Raw genomic sequence first — 23,881 nt, forward strand, 5'->3', positions numbered from 1 at the left:
GTGATGCCCCTACAGGGGTGTTAGCCAGAGACACAGACTTGCTACGGAAGAGCTGAAGAAGGGACTTGTGAGTGGGCAGATGTTGCATGGCAGCACAGCACTCGCAGAATCTCCACTCCACTGCAAACGTCACTGAAATCAGTGCCAGCGTGTGAAGCATGTGTCGGGCATCTTGGCCTTTTTTGGCACAACTGAAAGCTTCCGTGGGTGCGGTGAAGGGGGATCTCCTGGTCTGCAGGTGAAGAAGGAATGGCATCCCCCAAGGAGATGTGTGGTTATCATCCACTCACCTCAGTGAGCCCCCACTCCTGAGCCCAGCAGTGAAGGTCAGATGTCCATGCTAGGGAGAAAAACACCCACCTCTGGGTCTCTACGGGCATAAAGATGTTTAAGGAACCAGAGCATCTTTCACATAAGGAGATGCTGAGAAAGATGGGACGGTTCAGCCTGGAGAAGAGAAAGCTCAGGGGGCCTGACCAAGTGTATAAATACCTGATGGGAGGCAATGAAGAAGAGGGGGTCAGACTCTTCTCAGTAATGTCCAGTGACAAGACAAGAGGCAATGGGCACAAATTTAAAAATGAGAAATTCAGTCTGAACACAGGAAGACCTTTTTTTGCTTTGAAGGTGACCAAGCACTGGCAGAGGTTGCCCAGAGAATTTGTGGTGTTGCCATCCCTGGAGATATTCAAAATCTGACTGGGCACAGTCCTGGGCAACTCTTGGTGAGCTGGTAGAGCAGGGGAGTTGGACCAGATGACCTCCAGAAGTCTCTTCCAGCCTCAACCAGTCTGTGATTCTGGGTACGGTACCTGTCACAGCTCCCCGTTTGCCCTAAAATTGCCTGAGATTAATGCGGCCCACAGCTTGTTATTTCTTATTTTATTTATAATATAAAAAATGTTCAAGTGTTAAACAGTCGAGAGTTCTGACATTCAGACAATCCAGAGCAAACTTTGACAATCATCTTATGACAAATTAGCAGAGTTTTCTATCTGACCCCATCATGGGTGAGGAATAGAGGGTTTAGTTACTTTATTGCTAAAAGTTAAATGAAATACACTGTCAATTGTTGTATTATCTTCTCAGTCACAGCTTCACCATGCATCCAATCTACAGTATCTGAAATGCAAAGGACATGCAGAAGTAAAAATATAAAAAGAAAAAAGTCAGGCTACAATGTAAACAGGTTTGCTGCAGAGAACTGAGGAGAGAGGGGCACTTCCACGGGGATGCTCTGCCGCCTGGACACGCAGGACCGTATCTTTGCGCCACAGAGCCGATGGCCAGAGCCGCTCCGAGTTCGGAAACACGACGTCCATCATCGATGGCCAGATGTGGTGGCAACAACTGTCTCTACAACATACAGCACAGCGGTACAGCAGAATCCGCTCGCCGGGCTGCCCCCCCAGGGCCCTTCCCAGCCAACGCAGGGGCGACAAGCGGGGCCAGAATTGCTCAGGCTCCTGCCGGACCCCTGGCGCAGCACGGCCAGCAGCTGCCTGGCAAAACACCCAGGGCAAGCCACGGCCATGCTGCGCCGCGGGGCCGCCGTCTGGGTGTCCGCGTGGCACCGCCTGAACCATGGCCGAGCACGGCACACAGGACAGCGCAGCCCCGGCAGCCCGACGGCACCACGGCACCGCGGCCAAGGCTGTACCACGGCTACACCGCTCAGCTAAGGGGATGCCATGGCCAGCACGGCACCGGTATGGCAACGCAGCCACGGGGCACCGCGGCTGAACGGAGACCGCCCTGTTGGGACCACTGCGCAGTGCCGTCTGCCTGCCAGGGCTGGCTTCGGTGAACCGCATTCGACCACGCGTCACGGGGCGTTGATACCGGCGTCTGCCCTGTTTGACTACAGACCTGTGCCAACCCCGCTGCAGACCCGTGGGTGAACGGCCAAAGGTTGGGAGCTGCATCGTAACGGCGGCTGCTGCTGCTGCTGCGCGATTTCACTCTCTCATCCTACCCGTGTGGCAAAAGAAACGCGTCTGCATTTCAGTACGGTGCTGTTGGGTCTCTTTTTTGCCTGATTTAAGCAAAACCACAAGTATTTTACAGGGCAAGCCAGATCCCCATTAGACATGACAATGGAAATGCTCCCACTCGTGCCCTTGATGTGTGTTTAAACGATACCTTAAAGAATATGATCATTAATAGCAGGGTACGGGGCAAAGTGGCGAGGCTGTTTTCTTCCGACGGAGGAGTGCCCTTGTGACAGGTTGTCTCCCAAACAAAAATCTATGATCTTAAAAATGCTACTGAAACAGAATCCTCGGCATGAATCCCAGCACTAGCATACAGCAAAAGGCACCACGATAGTTTTGTTTTCTATTTTTAAGTAGTCAAAAATTGGCCCACTTTTTTTTTTAACTTTATTGTTTGTTTTCTTTTCTTCTTCTTTATTTTTTTTTTTTTACTTTTTTTTTTTCTCGGAAGCTGTAAATCAAGACATTACATATAAATAGAGATTCCCTATAAAAAAGTCATTGCCATTAGCTATTATAAGACAACTTTGCTAAAATGAAAATAAAACATTTTATTTGTTATATTTTTTTTTTCCCTCTTTTATATAAAATAAAAATATTTTATTTTTTGTTTTGTTTTGTCTCATTTCCCTCCTCGGCCTCCTCCATGCGGGTTACGTCTGCGGATGCGCGAGTCCGGGAGGCGCCTAGAGAGGATCCGGGTCCGGTTTGGGCGCCGCGTGCGCCAGGCTGCTGCGCCCGCTCTCCCCGTGAGCGCTGTGTCTGCTGCAGGGGTAGTGAGTCCGGCTGTCGCCCGGCCGGTGGAGCGGCGGCGACTCCGTGTGCGCCGCCTCATTGTTCTGAGTGCTTAGGAACGGGGTGCTCTCGGCCACCAGCTCCTCGTCAGACTCGCTGTAAGAGGCGCTGCTCAAGGAGAAGGAGTCCCGGATGGCTCTGGCTCTGTGAGGGACGTGCCCGTTCAGTTTGGATTTTTTCCACCGCCTGTTGCTGCTGGCAGTTTTCTTTGGCTGCTCTAGTGCTGTGACGTACTCCTGCGTCGTCTCGTACTCGTCATCCTCCGTGATGCGGAAAGGGCTGGAGGGCAGGCTCCCCATGCTGTCGTTCAGGTAGGTCTTCCTTTGGTAGTAGCTGTCGTACCGCTGCGTGTCCTGGAAGGGGAGCTGGTACCGCCGCAGGAGGGGCTGCTGCTCCTCCACGCGGAAGCTGACAGGGGCCGCCGGTGGCAGGGAGACGGCGTGCGCCGAGTTCGGGGAGGTGATTTCGAAGGTGGGCACCGGGGCGGCCATCGAGTAGTGGAAGTCGACAGGCGACAGGCGTGCTGGTGTTGTCAGGGCCGACACGTACCTGCAAGAAGCAACACCTCCATTTGGACACCGAACAGCCCCAAAAACCTCCAGCTGCTCCCGTGCTCTGCCAAACACCCAGTGCACCCAAACAACCCAAGCACCCACAAGGCCTCCAGTGCTCCTGGTCCTGGAGCTTGGCATCTCCCGGGGAGCCGGGTGGAGGGACCGTGCACCACTGTGCTGAGGGAGGATGAGTTGCTGGCTTTGGTGAGCACTTGGACATCCCAGGACTGGCTCTCCCGAGGGACTCGGTGTGCAATTCCCACCCTGTATTGCTGTAAACCTTGCAGCACCTCCCATCAGGCTGAGTCAAGACTTCCCTGCCTCTCATCTGCCTGCCAGCTACTCTCTGTTCCCTATGGAGCTGTCAGGCTTGTCTCCCAGGAAAGTCCCCAAAACGCCCTCCCCCTGCTCAGCCCACAGACAGGGTAACCCTGGGCATTGCTTCCTCCGACTTACCAAAAATCCTGGGTCTCGAAAGGACATCCACTTTTGTCTGCTCTACTGACAACACCAGTGTGGCAACTCAGGTCTAGCCCCTCTTCAAACAGCCTTTCCTTTGGCATCCCCCCTTCCTAAGGAGCAGCTTTCATTTCCTCTCAATAGTGCCAGTCGGTGTCTCCACTCATGTCAGGCTGCCCAGGCTCCCTGGCTCATCCCGCGTCTTTCTACCCGTGTGTCTTTCTTACAAAGTATAAGACGTCTGTACGAGCAGGGTCAGCCTGCCTGAACGGGCTGGGGACAGGAGATGCTGCCTTTCTCCTCTCCCCCAGGGACAAGTCCAACAGCCTTGAAGGGTAACTGCCCCACAATGGCCACTCAAGGTTGCCCACAGCCGCCTACAAAGGGCTGGAGCAAGGGTGGAGATGTGTTTCTGCAGCATGAGGAATCAGACTTGGGGAGAGTATGACTGTTGCTGCCTCTCACTGCCTGATGGTGCCTCAGCTCTGCAGTTGTGTTCCCTGGAGAGCTGGGTCATACAGAACCATGTCCCAACGCTATGCCCACATACAACACCTCTGCTCACCAGGACCATGCTGAGGATGCGCATCTCAGAGTTGTGGTGAACGGTTCAATGTCCACGTGGAGGCCTGTGACGAGTGGTGTTCCTCAGGGGTCAGTACTGGGGCCAGTGCTATTTAACATCTTTGTTGGAAACATGGACAGTGGGATTGAGTGCACCCTCAGCAAGTTTGCAGATGACACCAAGCTGTGTGGTGTGGTGGACACGCTGGAGGGAAGGGATGCCATCCAGAGGGACCTGGACAGGCTGAAGAGGTGGGCCTGTGAGAACCTCATGAAGTTCAACAAGGCCGAGAGCAAGGTTCTGCACATGGGTCGGGGCAATCCCAAGCACAAGTACAGGCTGGGCGGAGAATGGATTGAGAGCAGCCCTGAGGAAAAGGACTTGGGAGTGTTGGTGGGTGAGGAGCTCAATATGAGCCAGCAATGTGCACTGGCAGCCCAGAAAGCCAACCGTATCCTGGGCTGTATCAGAAGAAGTGTGGCCTGCAGGTCGAGGGAGGTGATTCTGCCCCTCTACTCTGCTCTTGTGAGACCCCACCTGGAATACTGTGTTCAGCTCTGGGGGCCCCAACACAAGAAGGACATGGAGCTGTTGGAGCGAGTCCAGAGGAGGCCACGGAGATGACGCGAGGGCTGGAGCACCTCTGCTCTGGAGACAGGCTGAGAGAGTTGGGGCTGTTCAGCCTGGAGAAGAGAAGGCTCCGGGGTGATCTTATTGCAGCCTTCCAGTGCCTAAAGGGGGCCTACAGGAAAGCTGGAGAGGGGCTTTTTACAAGGGTGTGTAGTGACAGGACACGGGGCAATGGCTTTAAACTGAAAGAGATTTAGATTAGATCTAAGGAAGAAATTTTTTACAATGAGGGTGGTGAGACACTGGAACAGGTTGCCCAGAGAAGTTGTGGATGCCCCATCCCTGGAGGTGTTCAAGGCCTGGTTGGATGAGGCTTTGGGCAACCTGGTGTAGTGGAGGATTTCTCTGCCCATGGCAGGGGGGTTGGAACTAGATGATCTTTAAGGTCCCTTCCAACCCTAACCATTCCATGATTCTATGATCTTTTCCCCATATACCTGAGGGCCAGACCATGCTTGAGCTGCCACCCCACAAAGCTGCCCAGGGTCTGCTCATCATCCACTATCTTGGCTAGTTTTTCTTCACCAGTTGCTGACTGCAACCAGGTGTTTTCCACTCCTCTCATCTCTGTGGTCCAAACCCACATTGCTACCAGGTGAGCAGGGCACAGTGCTTGCTGCTGCCTCTGCGAGTGGCCTCCTAGGGCAGTGGCTTCCTCTGGTAGGACCAGAGCTGGAGTTTCTTCAGTGCTACTGTGGGACTGCTGCTCTAAGACTGGGCAGAGGTGAACATTTTTGTGTCTGGTACAGAGGGCACAGCTTGCCTCTGCTGTGGTGGGGCAGCAGCAAGCAGTGGGGTCTGACCTCTCACTGTGCGGTGAGTCCCGCAGAGAATCCACCGAGTCGCGATACTGCGTCATGGGCCTCCGTGAGTCCTCGATGCAGAAGGCGGCTCCACGGCGAGCCCGTGCTTCCACGCACGCAGGGCTGTTGCATTTACTGGTTCCCACTGAGGACAGCATTATCCCAGACTGGGAATCTGAAGTCAGGCTCTCTGTCCGCTCCAAGCTCCAGGTGTGGCTATCATGTCTGTGGACCAAACCCCACACAGATAGTGAGCAAAGAATCCCCACCATGGTCTTCTCCAAAGAGCTGCATGCATGTACAGCTCACGCTCTGCTCTGCACTGGTGTCCCACCTCTCTCTCTCACTAGGATGCACCCGTACAGGGATGCCCAGCTTCCCAGCCCTGCCTTTGATTTGCCTTTCTTTGCTCGTTCTTGGAGGTATGATCAGAGGGTAAAGAAAGGCAAACCAGTGCATACTGGGTATTTAACACACCACCTCCTGAGGGCCGGGGACAGGACAGGACAGTCTCTGGCATGAGTGAGGCCAGGGAAATTCTGCTTTGTGCTTGCAAAGCATTCCAGGTGTGGAGCAATGCACTGGCTGTGCCAAGGCAAGTCCACAAAGTATCTTCAAATGTGCCATCTGCGTTGCCAAGTGACAGCACCTCCAGAGATGCTAACAGAAAGGAGCCAGAAAAAAACACTCAAAATTACTTCATGACCAACAGAGAAAAACGTACCAAAGGCAGATCTAGATGTCCCGTTTCCACTAGTTTATAAAAGATTTTGGCAGCAAAATGCATTCAAGGAGCTAGACAAAACCTATGATACATTGGCTAGACCTTGCTCCGCACTCAGGGCTCCACCTGCCCTAGTCTTGGTGCGAAGAAGACATCCCCAAGGACTCACCAGGGACCCATGGGGCCATGCACACCCCGGGGGCCCACCTGCACCACGGCCACCGGGCTGACCCCTCTGCATAGCAGAAATATGTGATCCATTAGAGCGACGGCTCTGAACCCCCAAACTGCACCAGATGGAGCTGTGCCGGCAGAGGATTTTGGCTGGGGGTTTGCAGAGGAGAGCAGGCCTCATTAAGGCTTCCCAATAACTTGTTAATTATTGATGGCTCCAGGCACATGCTTGGCTGCAACCACCACGCTCATTTATAACTTCAGACGGCGTCCTCATTAGAGGTGCTGATCGAATAAAACGGAGCCTGATTATGCCAGTAGTTTGCCTCTGGCATGACTTCAAGAAACACCTGCTCGCTGCACTTGACGCAGGAAGATTAGGTGGCAGGTAGCCAGGACCAGAGGCTATGCAAGGTAGGTGCCTCCCCACAGCCGTCTGTGCTGATGCTGCCCTCCAGACACACCTTCTCCTCTTTAGGAGGTGCCCAGAGATGGCCCCGGGGCCCCAGGACTCTGAAGCGAGCATGGAAGGTCAGCAAGGTGCAGCTCTGCAGGCACAGGAGCCTCTGTGCGCCTGGCTCAAGCTCGCACGCACCTAGCCAGCGCTGGGCTGCAGCGTACGAGTTAAAAAAAAACCCTGGAAAACACACCGTCTAGCTCACCAGGTGTAGGATTTCCCCGGACAAAGGCAGTCATTTCCAGCCCAGTAAGTCATTCTTGGCTCCCTCTCTACTTGTTGGAGGTCTAGCCAGAGGAGTCTGGGGAGGAATTCACCTAAGTTCAATATCGGAAGTGGATCCGACGCGTCATACGCTCAGAGTACTCTCTCATCCCTGATGAATGCCTGAACCCTGAAGAAACCTGCCAGGAGCCACCTTTGAGCTTTAGCTGAAAAGATTCATTGCTTCCTGGACGAACGGAGCCAAACACATCAGGCTAATGAAGCAAATGAGCCAGAAGATCTTTTGCTTTATAAAGTCGATGCAATGTGATCTACACGTCACCGACAGGCTGTAGATATGGCCCCCTGCACCTCCCAGTCACTTTTCAAAGGCAAGTGCTCTCCTGGGGGAACACCGTCACTTACTGGAAGAAGCACAAGAGCTATGTAAGAGGGAGAACCTGAACATCCAAACTCGAAACAGCACAGGACTTTCTCTAGAGCATTTGAAGGACTTTTCTGGACCTTATAAAAATAGGGTAGCTCCATCTGCAATTTAAATGCTCTCAAAAACCATGAGAGCTTCTGCTTCTAAGGCATGCTGCTCTTGCCCCAGACAGCTATTTAGAAATGTAAAAAAAATAATGGCTCATCCTGTATAGCAAGAATTATTGTACTTTCCTGCTAGCCCCAGTTTTCCTGAGAGCTTCAGAAAGACTTCCAGTGAAAGAAGTGTCACCACCTCAGAGGCTGAGATTCCAAAGCAACTTTTTGGACTGGGATAAATTGCACAGGAGTGTTTTTCTTGTGAAAAACTGTGACTCCCAAGTCAGACCTTAACTTTGAGGAATTGGCCAAAATACTTTGTAAGATCTTCTGTATTTTGCCTTCCACAAGGCAAGTATGTTCTAAATATTTTATCTAATAAAATAAGTATATCCTAAACGAATAACCTGTGTGTGCTTAATGAATTACTGCAGGTGTCCGGTGTGGCTGCAAACACAACTTGCAAAACCTTTCCTAGATGCATCCTCCTGTTGTGTCTACGCAAAGCACGAAAGCACAATGCCACTTCCTCCCAGTTTCCAGCTATGCCAGCGCTGCAGGTTCCTGCTGGCACCTCACTGCAGGTTCCTGCTGGCACCTCACTGCAGGTCAAGGATCACGCCTTGCCACAGCCCTCGCTAACTAGTTGTGCCAGCAAAGACCGTGGCATCAATGTGACCTATATGCCAGCGTGGTACCAAACATCAAGTGAAAACAAAGGGAGGTGAAACGGGAACCTTTTACTGGCTTCGAATCTCACAGCATCCTAAGGCAAACAGCAGGAGAAAGTTGAGGGGAAAACGGTATACATCACCTCTGGCTGGACGTTGGAGTGGCTGTGGAGCAGTGATGAGACGGGGAGCAGGAGTGACTTCCCGAAAAGGTTGTCTCTGTTTCCCTTCGGATCACATGCTCGGTAGCAGAAACATTCTTAGAAATATACTGTAAAATATGAAGAATCACACAGATCAGCCAGGAGTTTGCCAACACTGCCACATCCAAATTTGACTGGCTTCATTATTTCCAGTGAAATCAGATAAGGACTAAGTGAACAGGGCTGCTCCACACCCCACGGGAGGAGACTGGAGGCTCTTCTCTGCCTCTGCACTTTGGGCGCTGGAAAAAGGCCATGGCACAGGGACTGCCAAAGGGTATGAAGGGCCGAGGGGTTCTGCAGAGGACAGTGGTACCACGTGCAGCTACCGAGCAGAAAAACACCTCTGTTCACAGGAGGTTATACATCCGACAGAGTATCAGCAAAAAGACAACCACGTGAGATCTGCCGGAGCTACGAGTCCTACAGAAACACCAGGTGTAATCCAAATATTTACGTTTTACCCTTCATCTGACAAGAAGCATGTCTTTTTGCAGGGACAATAAGCTCTCTGGAGGAGTCAGTACTTTGGGGCCAGAGGGCTGTGGTTGTTGGAAATTCCCTTTCCCTCTCTCTTCACAGCTGGGATTCAACCCAGCTAAATTTTAACATCCACAGGGTGACCAAGCAGAGCTTGTAACTGACTCATTGTACTCATTTCTGTCAGCACTTCTTTTCATCTGGGTCTGCCTGCCCCCCTCCCTTCTTCTGACCTCTTTCAATGCCTTGGTCCAGCAAGGCACTTGAGCATGTTGGTGGTCCTATTGACTTCATGGAGTTTGATGGGAATGTCATGTGACTGAAGTAATGAGAGTGGCTGAACCACTCTTCTGGATCTGGTCCTGAATTCTTAGATGGTTCTCATTGGCGTGACACTGGCATCCCACCAGGACACCCCACTTTGCCCTGGAAGCAACTGTTGGCATGGGCAGATGGGCTAACGTGGTGCTGAGCAGATCACTTCAGCACAATGTGGTCACCGCAGCAGCTCCGGCCACCGCTGCAGCTCCAGCCACTTCTGCGCTGATCGCATTTGTCATGGAGCAAAGTGGGGCTTGATGGGATAGCTTAATAAACAGGAAACATCGGGAACATCTCTCAGAGAGGAAAACGGGATCACACTTGATTCATCAAAACAAGTCTCTCCTGAGTACCCTAATCTCCTCCTCAGTGCTTCCAAGTAAAATCACATTTCCCTTCAGATTTTGGTTTTGGAAACATTTCTATGCAGAATCTTATCTTTTTGTTCAAGTTTGTTAGTGTTTTGCTTCTCACGCACACGCACACAGATGTGTACACATCCACGTCCACGTCAAATCCGTGGCAGGAAACGGGCACTCAGTAAAACACAGGGAGATGAAGACAAAAAGTCTTACATCGGCCATTTGGATTTCCTCAGGATCCAAACGCGGATGGCTCGGCCCGTTGGCAAGGCTCCTGTTCTGATGGGCAGGGCACATGTTCTGCCGTAGATGATTATGCATTTGTTTTCTTTGTTTCCTTCAAAAGAGAAAGGAAAAGAGTCTATTAGGAAGACTTATCTCATGGTGCTCTCTGCCCCCAGAGGCATCTGGGGGAAGCAGGCGATGGAGAAGGCAAGTCTCAGACACACTTGATGTTTCGATGGTGTTTGTGGAAAGCTGCAAACAGGAAGAAATAAGGCATTCAACGTTTGCGACCTTCTGCTGCTTCTTCAAAAAAAGTTGAGCATTTGTCATCACAGGCAAGTTGGGAGGCTGGTCCAGGGTCCCCTTTTGCAAGACAAGGTCCAGCACAATGCTGTGGAGCCAGGGGCACCGTGGGGCTGGGAGTGGAGGAGAAAAGCAGGGAGATGCGAAAGGGGACGTAGGTCCTGGCTTGGCCTCGGTGGCAAGGCACTTGGCCTGTCCTGGATTAAGTACAGAGTGGCAAAGACTACCTGTGCCCCTGGCAGGGCATCCTCTCCACAAGACTCCCTGTGTCCCAGGGGCACCCAGGCAAGGTGCAGGCTAAGTAGAGGAAAAGGTGCTGTCCAGCCAGGGAAGGCTGGCCATGAAAGAGGTCCCCAAGCCTCTTGTTCCATCAGGATTGCTCTGAAAGTCCCTGAAATGTGCATAGCTGAGCCTACAGCTGCTGCACAGCAGCCCAGTGTGCTTCTGCTGCCAGGAGATGAGCTGCTGTCTCGGGGGCCAGCATTTCCAGTCACACAGCATCACCTGGCTGGGCAAAATTATGCTGATTCAGGGGATAAGCACACTGTCCCAGGAGAACATCCTGTGCAGACACAGTCTGGTGGATGGCTTCACTGGCCTCCTTCATGAGACCTTCCTGGGAACACCACGGCACAGTATCTCCGCAAAATAGCATTTGGGCGAAGAGCGTGAAAGTGTGAAGCATGAACACTACCCCTGCCCAGTTATTGTCTGTGAACCAACAAACTACTTACTTGGTTTTACAGTAAGCTACCACACAGACGATGCCCACCACAAGCAAGGCAACACAGATTCCCGTGATGGTTAAAACTCTCTTTTGGTAGAGCTCTTCTGCTTCTGCAAATGGAGAGAAAGGAACCAGTTACAAATGGGCTCCAGCACCAGGGATGTGTCTGGCTGCACAGGAACCAGCACTGCGTGGGGGTAAGATGGAGAACAGGGCTCAGTCGGACATCCTACCAATCCACTGCCCGTCTCTAATAGCTGCCCCAGACCTCAGACCAGCTGGCCCAACCGTACTGACCCCTCAGGAGACCTTCACTCTTTTTTGCCTCTCTGCAGCTTCGCCCTCTCTCGCTCAGTAGCTCACCCCTTCTGTGCTCGAACACGCCTCTTGCTTCCTCTTCTTTTCCCGCAGCATAACTCGGTGACTAAGCTCAAAAAGCCCCTTGACTCTCCTCTCCCCCCTCCTCGGTAACTTAGTAGCCTACCAAGGAAGTCCCCGAGCATCCCCACTCACCACGTACACGCATGCCCTATGATGCTCTCATCACAGGCCCTCTGCTCTGACGGACTCAGAATGCCTTTTCCTTGCAGCGGCTGCATGCCCTGGAGCTCGGCGGAGTGCCAGGAACCACCCAGCAGCCGGCCCCAAAGCATGTAGGTGCTGAAAGGGACATCCTAAAACAGTCAAAAAGCAGCATGAGGATGGAAAAGTGATAGCGTGTTAGACAAAGAAAAGGAAGTGGAGTAATTAAAATACAGTAACCAATTACAGTTATGGATTTTTAATGAAACCCTAGGAAGCGATTCATTCCATTGCACCGGGTACCTCAGATGCACACACAAAACTCTAGCAGCGTGCTGCTGCTTCTCTCAGATGTCCCCATTTGTCATGGACCGACCACCTTTCAAACCAGAAAAGTCAGTCACTTGCATCAAAACCCAGACCACGCTGGAAGTGAGGTAATTCATTCGCGTTAATCAGAGCTCCAAGGAACGTCACCTGCAGTGTCACTGAACTACACGTAGGCAGCGATCACACCGCTGTGGCTACCCCGGAGCGGGTGCCCTTCTCGGCGACATCCAGCAATCTCCATTGATTTCAGCAGAGGCAATTTGGTTCTCCAGCTGGGTAACTGAGAGAAGGGTTCGGTGCACAGCTGCCATGAGCATTTCAGTTCAGCGCCTATGAACGATGTCCTCGTGCCTCCACACTATGTTAAAGTTATTGGGGTTTGTGCCTGCTGTAATATCCATTGAAATATTTTTTTGTGTCGATCAGGCAATAAAACTCGTGTCATGGTTGCTGTGCTCGACATGGTTCACCATGCCACACTAAACACCCTGAATGGACTATAGGATATCCTCAGTGCTACCCAACAATGACATACAAAACCAGAAGAGAAAACAGCTCTGGTCCTAGAAACTCCTGGGACTAGACTTTAGCAAAAAAAAAAAAAAAGGCGGAAGCAATGAAACATTCCAGATAACTGAATATTTAGGCCAATTTCAGCTTTCCATTTTAGGAAGGACAAACTATTTTTGGAGGGAAAAAAAAAAGTGCTAGGAAAAATGTTTCTCTCTTTCTAACTCTCAAAATGGGAATGAAGAAAGATTTGCTAAACAAGGGCTGTGAATGACAGCTTTGGCATGAAGATGCAAAACACAGTCAGCAGAGCTTGCTTCGTGCCTGTGCTGCAAAGCTACAGTTTGAAGAAACACATTTCCATCTCTTTGGCTTGTACACTGGCCTTCGGCTTCAGAAGGCGCTCCGAGTGCCATTGGCGTTGCCGGGAAGGCAACGTCCCACCATGCGCTGGAGAGGCGGGCAGCTGGAACTCTCTCAGACTCCAGCTCCACGGTGGTGCGGGTCATGGGTCTCACCAGCCATCTCCATCTGCATCTCCTCAGGGCCACAGCCTGCATGGCCTGGGACCTGCTCATAGAGGGGGGACTGAGTGCTGGCTGACCTTTTAGTCCTTGTGTTCTACTACAAGGAACCAGGTGGAGCTGGCATGGGGAAAGAACTCACTCTGGGGTGAAACACCTCCTTCAGCGACTTATTTCCCGTCAATGGATGCCCTATTCCAGGCATCAGCAACCATTGCAGACAAGTTTTCTTGCTCTTGCACACCTCTGGGACATGGATTCTAGCTGGGCAGCTCTTTCCTTCAGACAAGATTTTCAGAGATTTTGTCAGAATCGAGATAACGAGCTATGATCATGTCCTGGTTACAGACAGCACTGGGCAAAAATTTTGCTACTACCCAGCAAAATCTCCTTTTACCAAAATAAAAAATGCTGGGCAGGAGGTCAGTTTTCACCATGCACCCATCCATCAAGCCAATTTTTTTCAAACATTCTTCTCCAGCTATGTTTTTTGCTACAAGGACTTTTTTTCCCCATTTTCTTTGAATGATGGAGGAGGGAGAAAGAGCAAAGCCCTCAAAACTATGGGGTTTTATGTTGTTGGTTTGTTTGTTTGTTTTTTACCAATTATCTACATGACAAAATTTTTCACCCAACACTCATATCACAACCCCATGTCAGTACGGGACCCCGACTCTGGCATGTCTGACTGTCCTGAACCTCACCTGAATTGCATGAGGAATGTTTCAGTTGATCAGAAACACAGATTTAGCCTGTCTGTCTTGAGCTGACAGCCCTGCCAGGTGAAGCAGTGAAGTGTGAGGCTGTGTGTCACTGCTGCAAAACTAAAAATCAAATGACCCGCTGATAGTAACATAGCTTGGCTCCTAACATCTCATTGAAGCTGATGCTCGATAACACAGTATCTTCATGTTGCACAAAACCATCTCAACAGTGACAGATAGAAAATAAGAGAATGCACACTACAATTTTGTATTTGAGAAGGTAAGATCCTGGAGCGGGACTTGTCCGCTTGTGTTTCTATGCTCTACAAACACCACGTCTTCACCAGCAGCATCGTCACTCTACAGCAGCAAACAACTATGAACAAACCATGTGGTGCCACACAATGCCGACAGAATCACAGTCCAGCCATGGGTGTCACAGCAACGCATGACAGTGAAAGACGAATGACAGAGAAGAGACGACTGCAGACTGGGAACGGGATGTGTGCGGTTCTGTGATGACATTGAGAATGGATGAGGAAAAGGACAAAAGGTCAACAAAAAAGGGATGTCAAAAATCCTCAATTTTAAAGTTTATTTAAGTGTATTAGTATTAGCAGCACCACTTTCTCCGAAACACCTGACCACAAAATGCATACATTTTCCGCAGCAGGGAAGCACTGCTGGGGGTTACGCAGCAATCCTGGTGGGTCGGCCATGCAAAAACCAGAGGAGACAAGTTTCTCCAGCTTCAGCTAGTGCATGTCCCTCTACCTCAGGGACCCGAGAAGACAATTTAGGATCCATAAATAAAGATTAGTGTCCCCATACCTCTAGCAAATGGAACAGGAGGGTCTTCATGTGAAGATCTGCTCTGGCTGACATTGCCGGGTCAATGTTTTTAAGTAAAGTGATAAGGATAAATCTCCCTGCTTTCATCTGACCAAGCCCTCCCTGCGGTTGACCTGTACACTCCAGGGAAACCTAGCCTCAAGGATTTGATTTCCCAGGTGCTTACTCAGGAGATACTTGATATATTTCTAAAAACAGACTGAGGAGAATGGAAGAAAAATGATATGATTATGAGAAACTGGGCAGGAGCAGGTAATCGCCCAAAGGGGATATTTTTAAAAGCATTTAAGTTACTGCAGTGTTTTTCCAAAATTCAGCTTGCCACCATGACACTCAGCATTATACCCTCCACTCTCATGGGAGACTCCTGACTTCTGTGCGCTCGCTATTTTCTAGACTAACTGGTCTCATTCCACCCTTCTTGGAACAATTTCCTCCCTGTCAAGAAAAGAAATAAGCTGCTAACCTTTAGGATGAGGAATGACAAAGCTTGTCCTGACTCCTTGTAGGACCCAGTGGAGCTTAGCGCGTCTAGGATCGCAATTCCTATAACAGCCCTGATCTCCCTAAAACTTGCTTTCCTGCTCCTGCAATGCCTGCCCATTCCCAAGTGGTGCCTGCTGGCAACTTTTTGGAAGGATGCAAACTCTGGCTTTTCAGATAAATACACAAAAGTATGTTGAATGAGGAGATGTATGGCAATTGTAACACCCCAGTCATGCCACTCACACCAGGCTGCTGCTTGAAACAAAGAAAAAAGTGCTGCTAAAAATACACATGCATTTTTATAGGTTTACATTTGGATTTTGTGTTTTGCTTTGTTTTGTTTTGTTTTGTTTTTTCAATCCAAACATCTATCTTGGTGCCAGGGAAGAGAACAGAACAGCTGATTTTTTAGTCATCCCATTAAAGCCATAAATATAATGTGGGCAGTTCTTAATGGCTTCTGATTAATAAATGAATGGTTGTTCCATACCCTTTAATTCAAATCCAAGATGCTCTGCCAATGCAGAAAGAAGAAAAGGAAGAGAAAGAGAAAAAGAAAAACAGGTCTGTCAGAGATCTCTAATATACAAACACACACATTGTGCAGTTACAGCAGGTTAGCTTTTCTGTAGGCTCAGCAGCAGCTACACAGAAGACAGTGCACGCTTCAGAGCATTTCAAATTACCACCAGAGTTTATACCTTACGTAAAGAAAGACCCAAACAAATCGCAGTGGAAGTTAATTATGAATTCTTTTAGTTAATTATGAATTCTTTTGAGATGAGCCATGTTTGTTAGTACCTGATATGGAACTCACACTTCAGGCAGGGGGGGAGAAAAAAGAAAAAAAAAAAGGAAAAAAAAAAAAAAAAAAATGTACACTTGTTCTGAAACAAATCCTGACAGGTCAAAACACATAGCGACTGCATGAACCTGGTAAAAACCATTCGTCATTCATTCCCTTTCTACAGGCGAACCGTGCCCTGCGTGGTTCCACACGCCCCTCTGCCCGGGGGCCCGAGCACGCGAGACAGCGCTGGGCAGACGGCTGTGCGGGCGCCCGCGCGGGGCCCGGAGGCCCGCCAGCACCGTCCTGCTGCCCACGGCCTCAAGTCTGGTCTGGGATGCACAACGTCACCTGGCAGCATCGCCGGCACATCACCCGGCCGCGCGCCGGTCGTGCGAGCGCTGCTCTTGGTGGCACAGGTCTGCAGCTGAGCCACTGATACTGCAGGGGATCAGGTGCCCGTGCCAGGCAACGGACCCCTTGCAGATCTAAGCGTGCAAATGGCACTGAAAGCTTCCCTCGAGTCTGTACCTTCCAAATGTCACTTCTGCCACGGTTCTGCGTTTTTTTAGGAACAACAAGCATGCTGAAAAAAGCACAAATTGGAGCATCTGCTTTCAGATTCGTGTTCATTACCAAGTAAGATTGCAGTTCATCTTGCAGAGACAGTGATAAGCAAAGTGGAGTTTACCTGACGAACCAGTAACGCAGTTATCTGAAACAGGCATCCTGAATTTTAGTAATTTTCCTGGTACAGGCCTCACCTAAAGGCAGTTTTTCTTATGCAAACGTTACAATTCTCCATACTTATCATTGTGCACAGAAGTGAGCTCTGCTGTTCCCAACCATCACACACATAACATCTGCAGCTTAGAGATGTCTAGATTTACTTGTTATGTTTTCAACAGGAACTGACTTTTGCTGTACAGAAATAAGGTCTTTCTCTTGCAATGCTGTTAAAAATTTGGGCGGGGTGGGGAAATTAGCACTAATCATTACAGAACAGGTAAACGTGTTTCAACTAAAGCAGGTTCTTCTCTTCAAATTGATGATGATGTCTGGGTACTTTTTTTTTGGGGGGGGGGAGATAATTGTTTTGGGGTTGGGTTTTTAAAATTTTTTTAATTTAAAGGTCACAAAACCTGGCTGCTCTCTGCTTCACATCTCACATTTGTGCAAAAGGAACGGCAAACTCTGCTATGCATTTCACAGTCATTTCGTACAAATTGCAGTGACATGGACACAGTGTGGTAGGCAGCAGAGAACTGGACAGAACACATTAATCCTAAACCTCTTGGTCATCACATCTAGCCTTGACCTTTTCCTAAGGCACGTCTCCATTACACACACTGTTTCACCTGACACTAGGACAAATGTGGTTAGACAGATGTTAAATTTCCTCCATGTATCTACGTTATTGAACCATTGGATAGCTGCATACTGCCTATACTGCCACATTTCCTCCCTGTTCTACGATTTGCTGCAACATCGACAGCTACAAATGGGTGCAATTCAGAATATTTTCACGTTTTTCATAGAATCATAGAATCATAGAATGGTTAGGGCTGGAAGGGACCTTCAAAGGGCATCTAGTCCAACCCCCCTACAAGGAAATTTCTGCAAACTCAGAAATGCCTGTGCAAACAGAGCTGGTGGGCAGGAGCTTTAGCCTTCCCACTGTCCCACTCACATCAGAACTGCAGTTTCTTCTGGCTCCCCAACCCCACGGAGCAGGCACAGCCCGCTGGCTCCCTAGGTCTCAGCTACAGGTTCCCTGAGCAGGAGAGAAACCGTGCAACCATGCAGCAGCTGGAATACGTGTGCCTGCCTATGCCCACAAACTCATCGACGGCTTTGCAGACAGAGGAAGCCTTACCCAGCCTGTGCTCCTGCATCTGATGTCCATGGCTACTCAACACTTCTCTACCATCATTTCAGGCTTTCTCAAACTCTTGTCTCCTGATTGATTTCTCCCCTCACTGTCAGCCTTGATGCCACAGTTGAGGCACTCAGTGGGATTTGCAAGGCTGTGCTCTAAGATTTCCATCAGGAAATTTCCTCAGATGACATGTCAACTTCCTTCAAAAAGCAAAGGAATTATTAGAGCCATAATGGGAGCTACTGAAATTTCCATCATAACACTTTTTGCTCCTCTGGTATCACTACTGATCATAAGAGCAAACCAGTTGTTTGATGGTCTGCAGAAAAGCGGTTCCAGCACAGTAAGCCATCGAAAGCAAGGTGGTAAGTGTCAGCCAGTTGTAGCCACAGGCATTGCTTCTCCCATAACTGAGCACATCAAACAGGGGGCCACCCTCCCCTTCCCCTGCTCAGGAGTTCCCCCAGCCAGGGCAGGCATTGCCCTCTGTGCTGAGACAGTGAAGGAGGAGACACTTCAAGAGCAGGCTGGGATTTGGAGGGTTTGCCTCTTCTCTAAAGAAGAGATTATTCGAAATTACATATGTTACAATCCAGAGGCTAACGAGATGACCCCAGCTCCGGGAAAAACATTGCTTTAAAAACTAATCATTCTGCATTCAGCAGAGGGGTATCATCTTCACAAACATGGCTTACCACACAGTGCATGCCTATTTTGTATCAACAATATACTGCTTGGTAACTAACATGTTTGAGAAACCAAAATTTCTCCTAGAGACAACAACTTAGTTTAGTCTGGAGCAAAAGATATCTCTGACGGCGTACATGTTGGAAAGAAGTCTCCTTTGTTTTTTTAAGAGGTTGATCAGGAGAAGTAATACACCTTTAAAAACTTTTGGCTATCTTTGCTGCTAGGTGAGAAGACGCTCAGCATGACGTGTAGCACCTTGCACTGTGTTCTACGACAGTTCAGTCAACCTGCATTTTACTCACCCTCCCAGTTAGACTGGTTGTCTGGCAGACTTGGCTGCTGGGGATGCCTAGAAACCTTTGGGCAACAGTCTCCTCTGCGGCCATTAACTGTACAGAGGAAAACATGAGGTCCAGGTAAGTCCTCCAGCTCCTCCAGTGATCCACTCCATGCTGACAGAGGTGGTTGCAATGGGGAGGTGTATTGCATCCCAGGCTTGTGGCAGAGGGAGCCTTTGGGATAGCTAAAATTAAACGGATGAATCCCATCTGTAGAGACAAACTGATACATACCAGGAGTGCAGACAGAGTGCAGCACTACTCTCTGACTCCCATAGGACAAGCTCCATGGGAAGCAATATATCCAGAGGCTACCACGCAAATAAATTACAGTGAGACAGCACTGAGATGGTGGCTCTAGACTGAGGAAACAGACGTACTGGTTTCCTCACATCGCCAACCTTTTGTCTGAACTGCACACGTGCTCCCCTGGTCATGGCAAGGAGCTAGGGCTGAGCACCCTGAACTGCTGTGAGACTCCCCAAACTATTTGAAGTGGGGACATTTTTTTTGAAAATCTTGTTCCAAATGTGCCTGCTGAACCTTTCTAAAAATGTTGGACTTAAGACAGAACCTATTCTTCCTAATGCAGCCATCAGTGTTAAGGAAACAGTATCTACTGGCCTCTTTAATGCATTACTTTGCAGTATTTATGTTATTTCTTGTACCTAAAAGCTAACTAGGCTCTTCTGTGTTGATCCCAAAGAAGACTGGACCAGTATGGAAATGTTCAAATACCTAACTACCGTATGTATGACAGAAGAGCAGAGAAAGAGCATGGGAGAGTTGAGGAAGACAAAAAGGGAAAAAATACGAGAGAGATGACAAAAATGTTTCATTTTCACACTTCGTCTCAGCTGCAGCATATCTGTGTGGGATTCAAGTTGGATCCCATCACCCAGATCGATACCACTCAGATGCTCAAAGCGGGGCTTGCTGAAGTGTCAAGTGATGCACGGACCTTACGCTGAAGTCCCCCGAAGGTTGACGTTCAGCTGAAGTGGACCAAAAGAAAAAATTCCGTTGTATTTAGGTGCTACCAGTAGAGCAGGTACTCTGTGCCCCCACTGTCACAAATTTTGTGGTGGATTTTTTTCTCATCATCAGACAGAAGACAAAGTCCTACACTTACTTGATCTGCAATGACTTTGTGGCTATGTTTTTCTCTATAATGTATTTTATCTCTTTTAAAAGATGAACAGACGAAAACACTTAACGTAAAATATCCTTATAGAAGTAACAGCTCAAGACAAGATGGCTCTCACTGAACTGCAGATTTATAGGATGATTAAGAAGGATAAAAGCCTTAGCAAACAGCTGTGGAAACAAGACTTCAGGTTTCCTAAGAACATTGTTAAGATGTTTAGTTACCACAGGCATCATTCCCCTTAAACATACCTGGGTCCCCGAGAGGGCTACCTGGGTCACTGAACATGTTCTAAGGCATGAAACAAAGTGCAGAATTAACATCTGAGGACCAGTAAGACAGACTATTGATAATAAATTGTACTGACACGAGTAATACTTGCAGCACCCTAGTCCAGGCTTCCTCCAACGGGTACAGGAACAATGCAAGACAGTCCTGTGATGCTGGGCACAAAGGACACAGTGCTCGTGTTAAGGGTTGGGCAATACGTGGGATCTCCAAGTACAGAAAGTCTGCAAACTTTCCATAAACTGTACAGCCGTTTTGCTCGTCCAGTACTATATCAATAAAAATAATTTGGTAGGCCTTGAGAGTCCAGGTACATAACAATAGCTGCTGTGGGTTAGCATGCAATTAACTTTAGGAGATCCCAAAGGGTAACCTGTACTGCAGTCCGGGAGAGAGGAATAACCCTGTTATAATAGACGACAAATGCCTTGTAATTATCCAGCCACACCACAGCGTAGTCATCACCCTGTAATTAAGTGGTCAGTGGTTATCACGTCAGTGGAAGGAAGCCACAGAATGTTTGTGGAATTTAAAATGCTGCTAAGTATTGGTTTAGGGTTCAGATGAGTAAGAGGTGAAGGAGGAAACAGAAAGATAGCTAAATAAAGGAAGTATTCTTCTGCTTATCATTTTCATATTGCAATCAACAGGTAGGAAACTACCGCTGAATAAATGAAGTGAACAGGGAAGCTGAAATTCAGATCTAGACCTTCCCAGAAGAGCTAAAAGTGGTACAGTTACCTGTTTGCTCATGAGGACACTTCACCTCACTGTGAGGAGCAAAAGTCCAAACCCCACCTGTCAGAAGGGTCCCTCTTACATGTCAAGGTGGTGGCCAACACTCCTCCAGCTGCAGCCTGGTGGCTTCAGAGTGAATTGGACCATCCCTCAGAAAAGTAAGAAGCATCTCACCTGATAAACCTACACTTCTCTGCTTCCATGCTGGGTTAATCGGCAGCGTTGAAGCCAGTTTGTGTGCCACTGTGGGGACACGTGATTCTGTTTCCAGCCCAGAGACCCTGACATAGACACTGCAAGTAGAAACAGTTTATGCTTTTCTAGATGGAAGGGCTCTGTGAAAGCGATTTCCTTGGAAAGAATGACCCAGACATCCGCTCTACAGAAGATACGTGATGACAGGGCAGGAATGCTGCTGAGATCATTACACAGATCACACCCAGTGACAGTCTGGTGAATGCTCTAGAACAGATGATGGTTCTCATCTTGGAAATACCCATTCTTGTCATCTGTTGTTGGAAGGAATCTGTAATGCCTATGCAAGGGAAATGTCCTGCCACACAGCAAATCGACCAGGACCAGACCCATCACACTAAACTTTTGATGGCTAGTTAGGGAGCCCTGAGAGACATATCAAGCTGGGAACTCAGAATAAGCTTTCATATCAGGGTCCACTGCAAGCAGAATTGACCAGATAGTCTGTGAACGCAAGACTCTGATTTCCCAGCTCAAGCTGTTCTCTTCCGTATTTCCAGATGACTACACTGAGCACCATGCAACAAGAGTAGCTGTCTTTCTCCCCTTTGAAAAAGGGATTTGGTGCCTGAGTAACAGGCTCTTAGGGAGCCTAAAGTTGAAGGGAAAGCCTGCTCTCCTCACGGGGAGCAGAAAATGCTGCTTTGTGCTTCCAAAGCAGACCAGTAGAGAGACTCCAACTATGAATTAAAATTCAGTTTGCAAAGGAACTGAAATGAAATATGGGGTAAGACTGGAGAATATGCTAGATTATATTGTATATGAATGTCAGCTCTATTCTTGGATGTTTACAGGCAGGTCACAGACTTGAACGTTAATTAGGTCACAAAGCAGAAAATTAGAGAGTTTCACTAAACAAGAAGACGAATGGTATGACATTTGTCCTCCAGATCAGTGACAATTATTTTGGGAGATGAATAAATAGCAAAGTTAAGATGAAATTTCAGATTCCACAGACGAGAGACAAGCATAAACATAAAACTTCATCCCAAATTTCTAAATCGGTCCACAAATCGCAAGTGGAAAGCATCCAAATGTGCAGACTTAGGTTCCTGCTCAGGATGTTTAACTTTCCCTATTTCAGCCCCACCAGGGGTGAAATAGCTGCCATTGTGTGTTACAAAACCTTTACAACCAGCCAGCCCAAAGCCTGGCAATTCATTAGTAAACTTCCAGTAGGTTTTTACAAAGACCTGAAAAGTTTCCTGCGGAAGAGAGAAGATGATGGAGCTAGATCTTGATCTGATGTAGAACAGGCAGCTATGAAACTCAGCTGACAGCACAGCTTTAAAAATACTTTTTTCTTAAAAGAAAGGATGATTTTGGACATGCTTCTGTCTTCTGGACAGAGCTGCAGGACGTAGCTGTGCCTATGAAGCTGGACCCAGGAGACAGTTGTCAACTGGGTGCATCTCTAGTACCCACTAGAAGCTCTCACAATAGAAAGATTTCCTGACTCTTTTGTGATATTGCTGAACTTTTCACCCAAGTGTGCAAGCAGAGATGAAGATCTGACTGCAAAGGCAAAATAGCCCCTGGGTACTAATGTTAAGGATTCATTCGGGCTGTGGATCACCAGTTTGATGTGAACTTCTGTTCTCAATAGTGCATGGAGAGCCGGACACCTGTGATGCGTGATTCTGCAGATACCTCCACTAGGGCTGCAGGAGAGACATCTGACAGCTAAATCTATGAGTTTATACTCATTACCCTCAGCACCTCTGGAAGATGAGACATCTCACCCTGATGGCAGCAATGGAGTTCGATTAGCCAAATGCTCACGCTCGGGTGCCAAACCCTCTGCGGTGACTATGAAGGGAGCCCAGGGTATGAATTTGCACTCAAACCCCTAACACAGATGTCTAAAAGCCCACTGAAAAAATAATGAGGGTCTTACTGCACTATGGCTGCAAAGAGTGGGGCAGGGAGAACAGGGGTCAGAAGATGAGTTCATGTCGTGAACTCACACTGCCAGTTGTGTTCCCATAGTGGCCAGGGTGAGGGACAATTCCTGCTTTAGGTCACATTTTGGAGTCAGGATCTCCCAGCCCTCTGGTTTCATCAGAGTTACATTACAGCTGCAAGATCTAACTCCTGAAACCAGCAGACGATATGACTTTATCACCATATGTACAATGCAGAGTACATATTAATTATATCTGCAACTATAATCATATGGAGATATAGAAATATGAAGACCTTGATATGAAAAACATTTCAGTAAGATGATTTAATGACTCATCACCCATGGAAATAATTCTCTGTATTCTCATCTACCGGGGCATTCCTCTGTTTTCTACAATAATTGCAGACAATCACTGTCCCCTTTGTTCACTGCCATTAACTGTCCTTCAGTCTAAATTAAAACTGCTTTAAATGTTTCTTTAATGTCCCTTCGTTATATTGTACAGCCTCCGTTAGGCTTTCCTCTCACGGGTCAGTTAAGGTCTAGACAACAGGATCTTTTGACCTTGATCCATCAGTCAATTCCTTATGCGTGGATGGAGGAGACAAACTGAGACCAGTGAAATTTCATACAGACAAAAGGGATCTAACTAGGCTTATGTCAGCATCAGGACAACTTTTTCTGCTCAAATATTTACCTTTCAACTATTTTACTATCAGTAAACGTGC

At 48.5% G+C, this 23,881-nt stretch overlaps 1 protein-coding gene across 1 annotated transcript in view; it reads right to left on the reverse strand.

Annotated features, from left to right (window-relative positions):
• Positions 1 to 2,680: 2,680 nt before the first annotated feature.
• Positions 2,681 to 23,881, reverse strand: part of NRG2 (neuregulin 2) — a 178,167-nt gene continuing 156,966 nt past the window's right edge. The window contains exons 7-12 of the mRNA XM_086621447.1: positions 15,616 to 15,639; positions 11,205 to 11,307; positions 10,156 to 10,279; positions 8,720 to 8,847; positions 5,801 to 6,025; positions 2,681 to 3,338 (exon numbers count right to left, since the gene is read on the reverse strand). Of these exons, the coding sequence (XP_086477573.1) occupies positions 2,681 to 3,338; positions 5,801 to 6,025; positions 8,720 to 8,847; positions 10,156 to 10,279; positions 11,205 to 11,307; positions 15,616 to 15,639 (1,262 nt within the window). The remainder of the gene's footprint in view (positions 3,339 to 5,800; positions 6,026 to 8,719; positions 8,848 to 10,155; positions 10,280 to 11,204; positions 11,308 to 15,615; positions 15,640 to 23,881) is intronic.

Source organism: Tauraco erythrolophus, chromosome 16 (assembly GCF_009769465.1).
Source record: "Tauraco erythrolophus isolate bTauEry1 chromosome 16, bTauEry1.pri, whole genome shotgun sequence".
Taxonomy (NCBI): Eukaryota; Metazoa; Chordata; class Aves; order Musophagiformes; family Musophagidae; genus Tauraco; species Tauraco erythrolophus.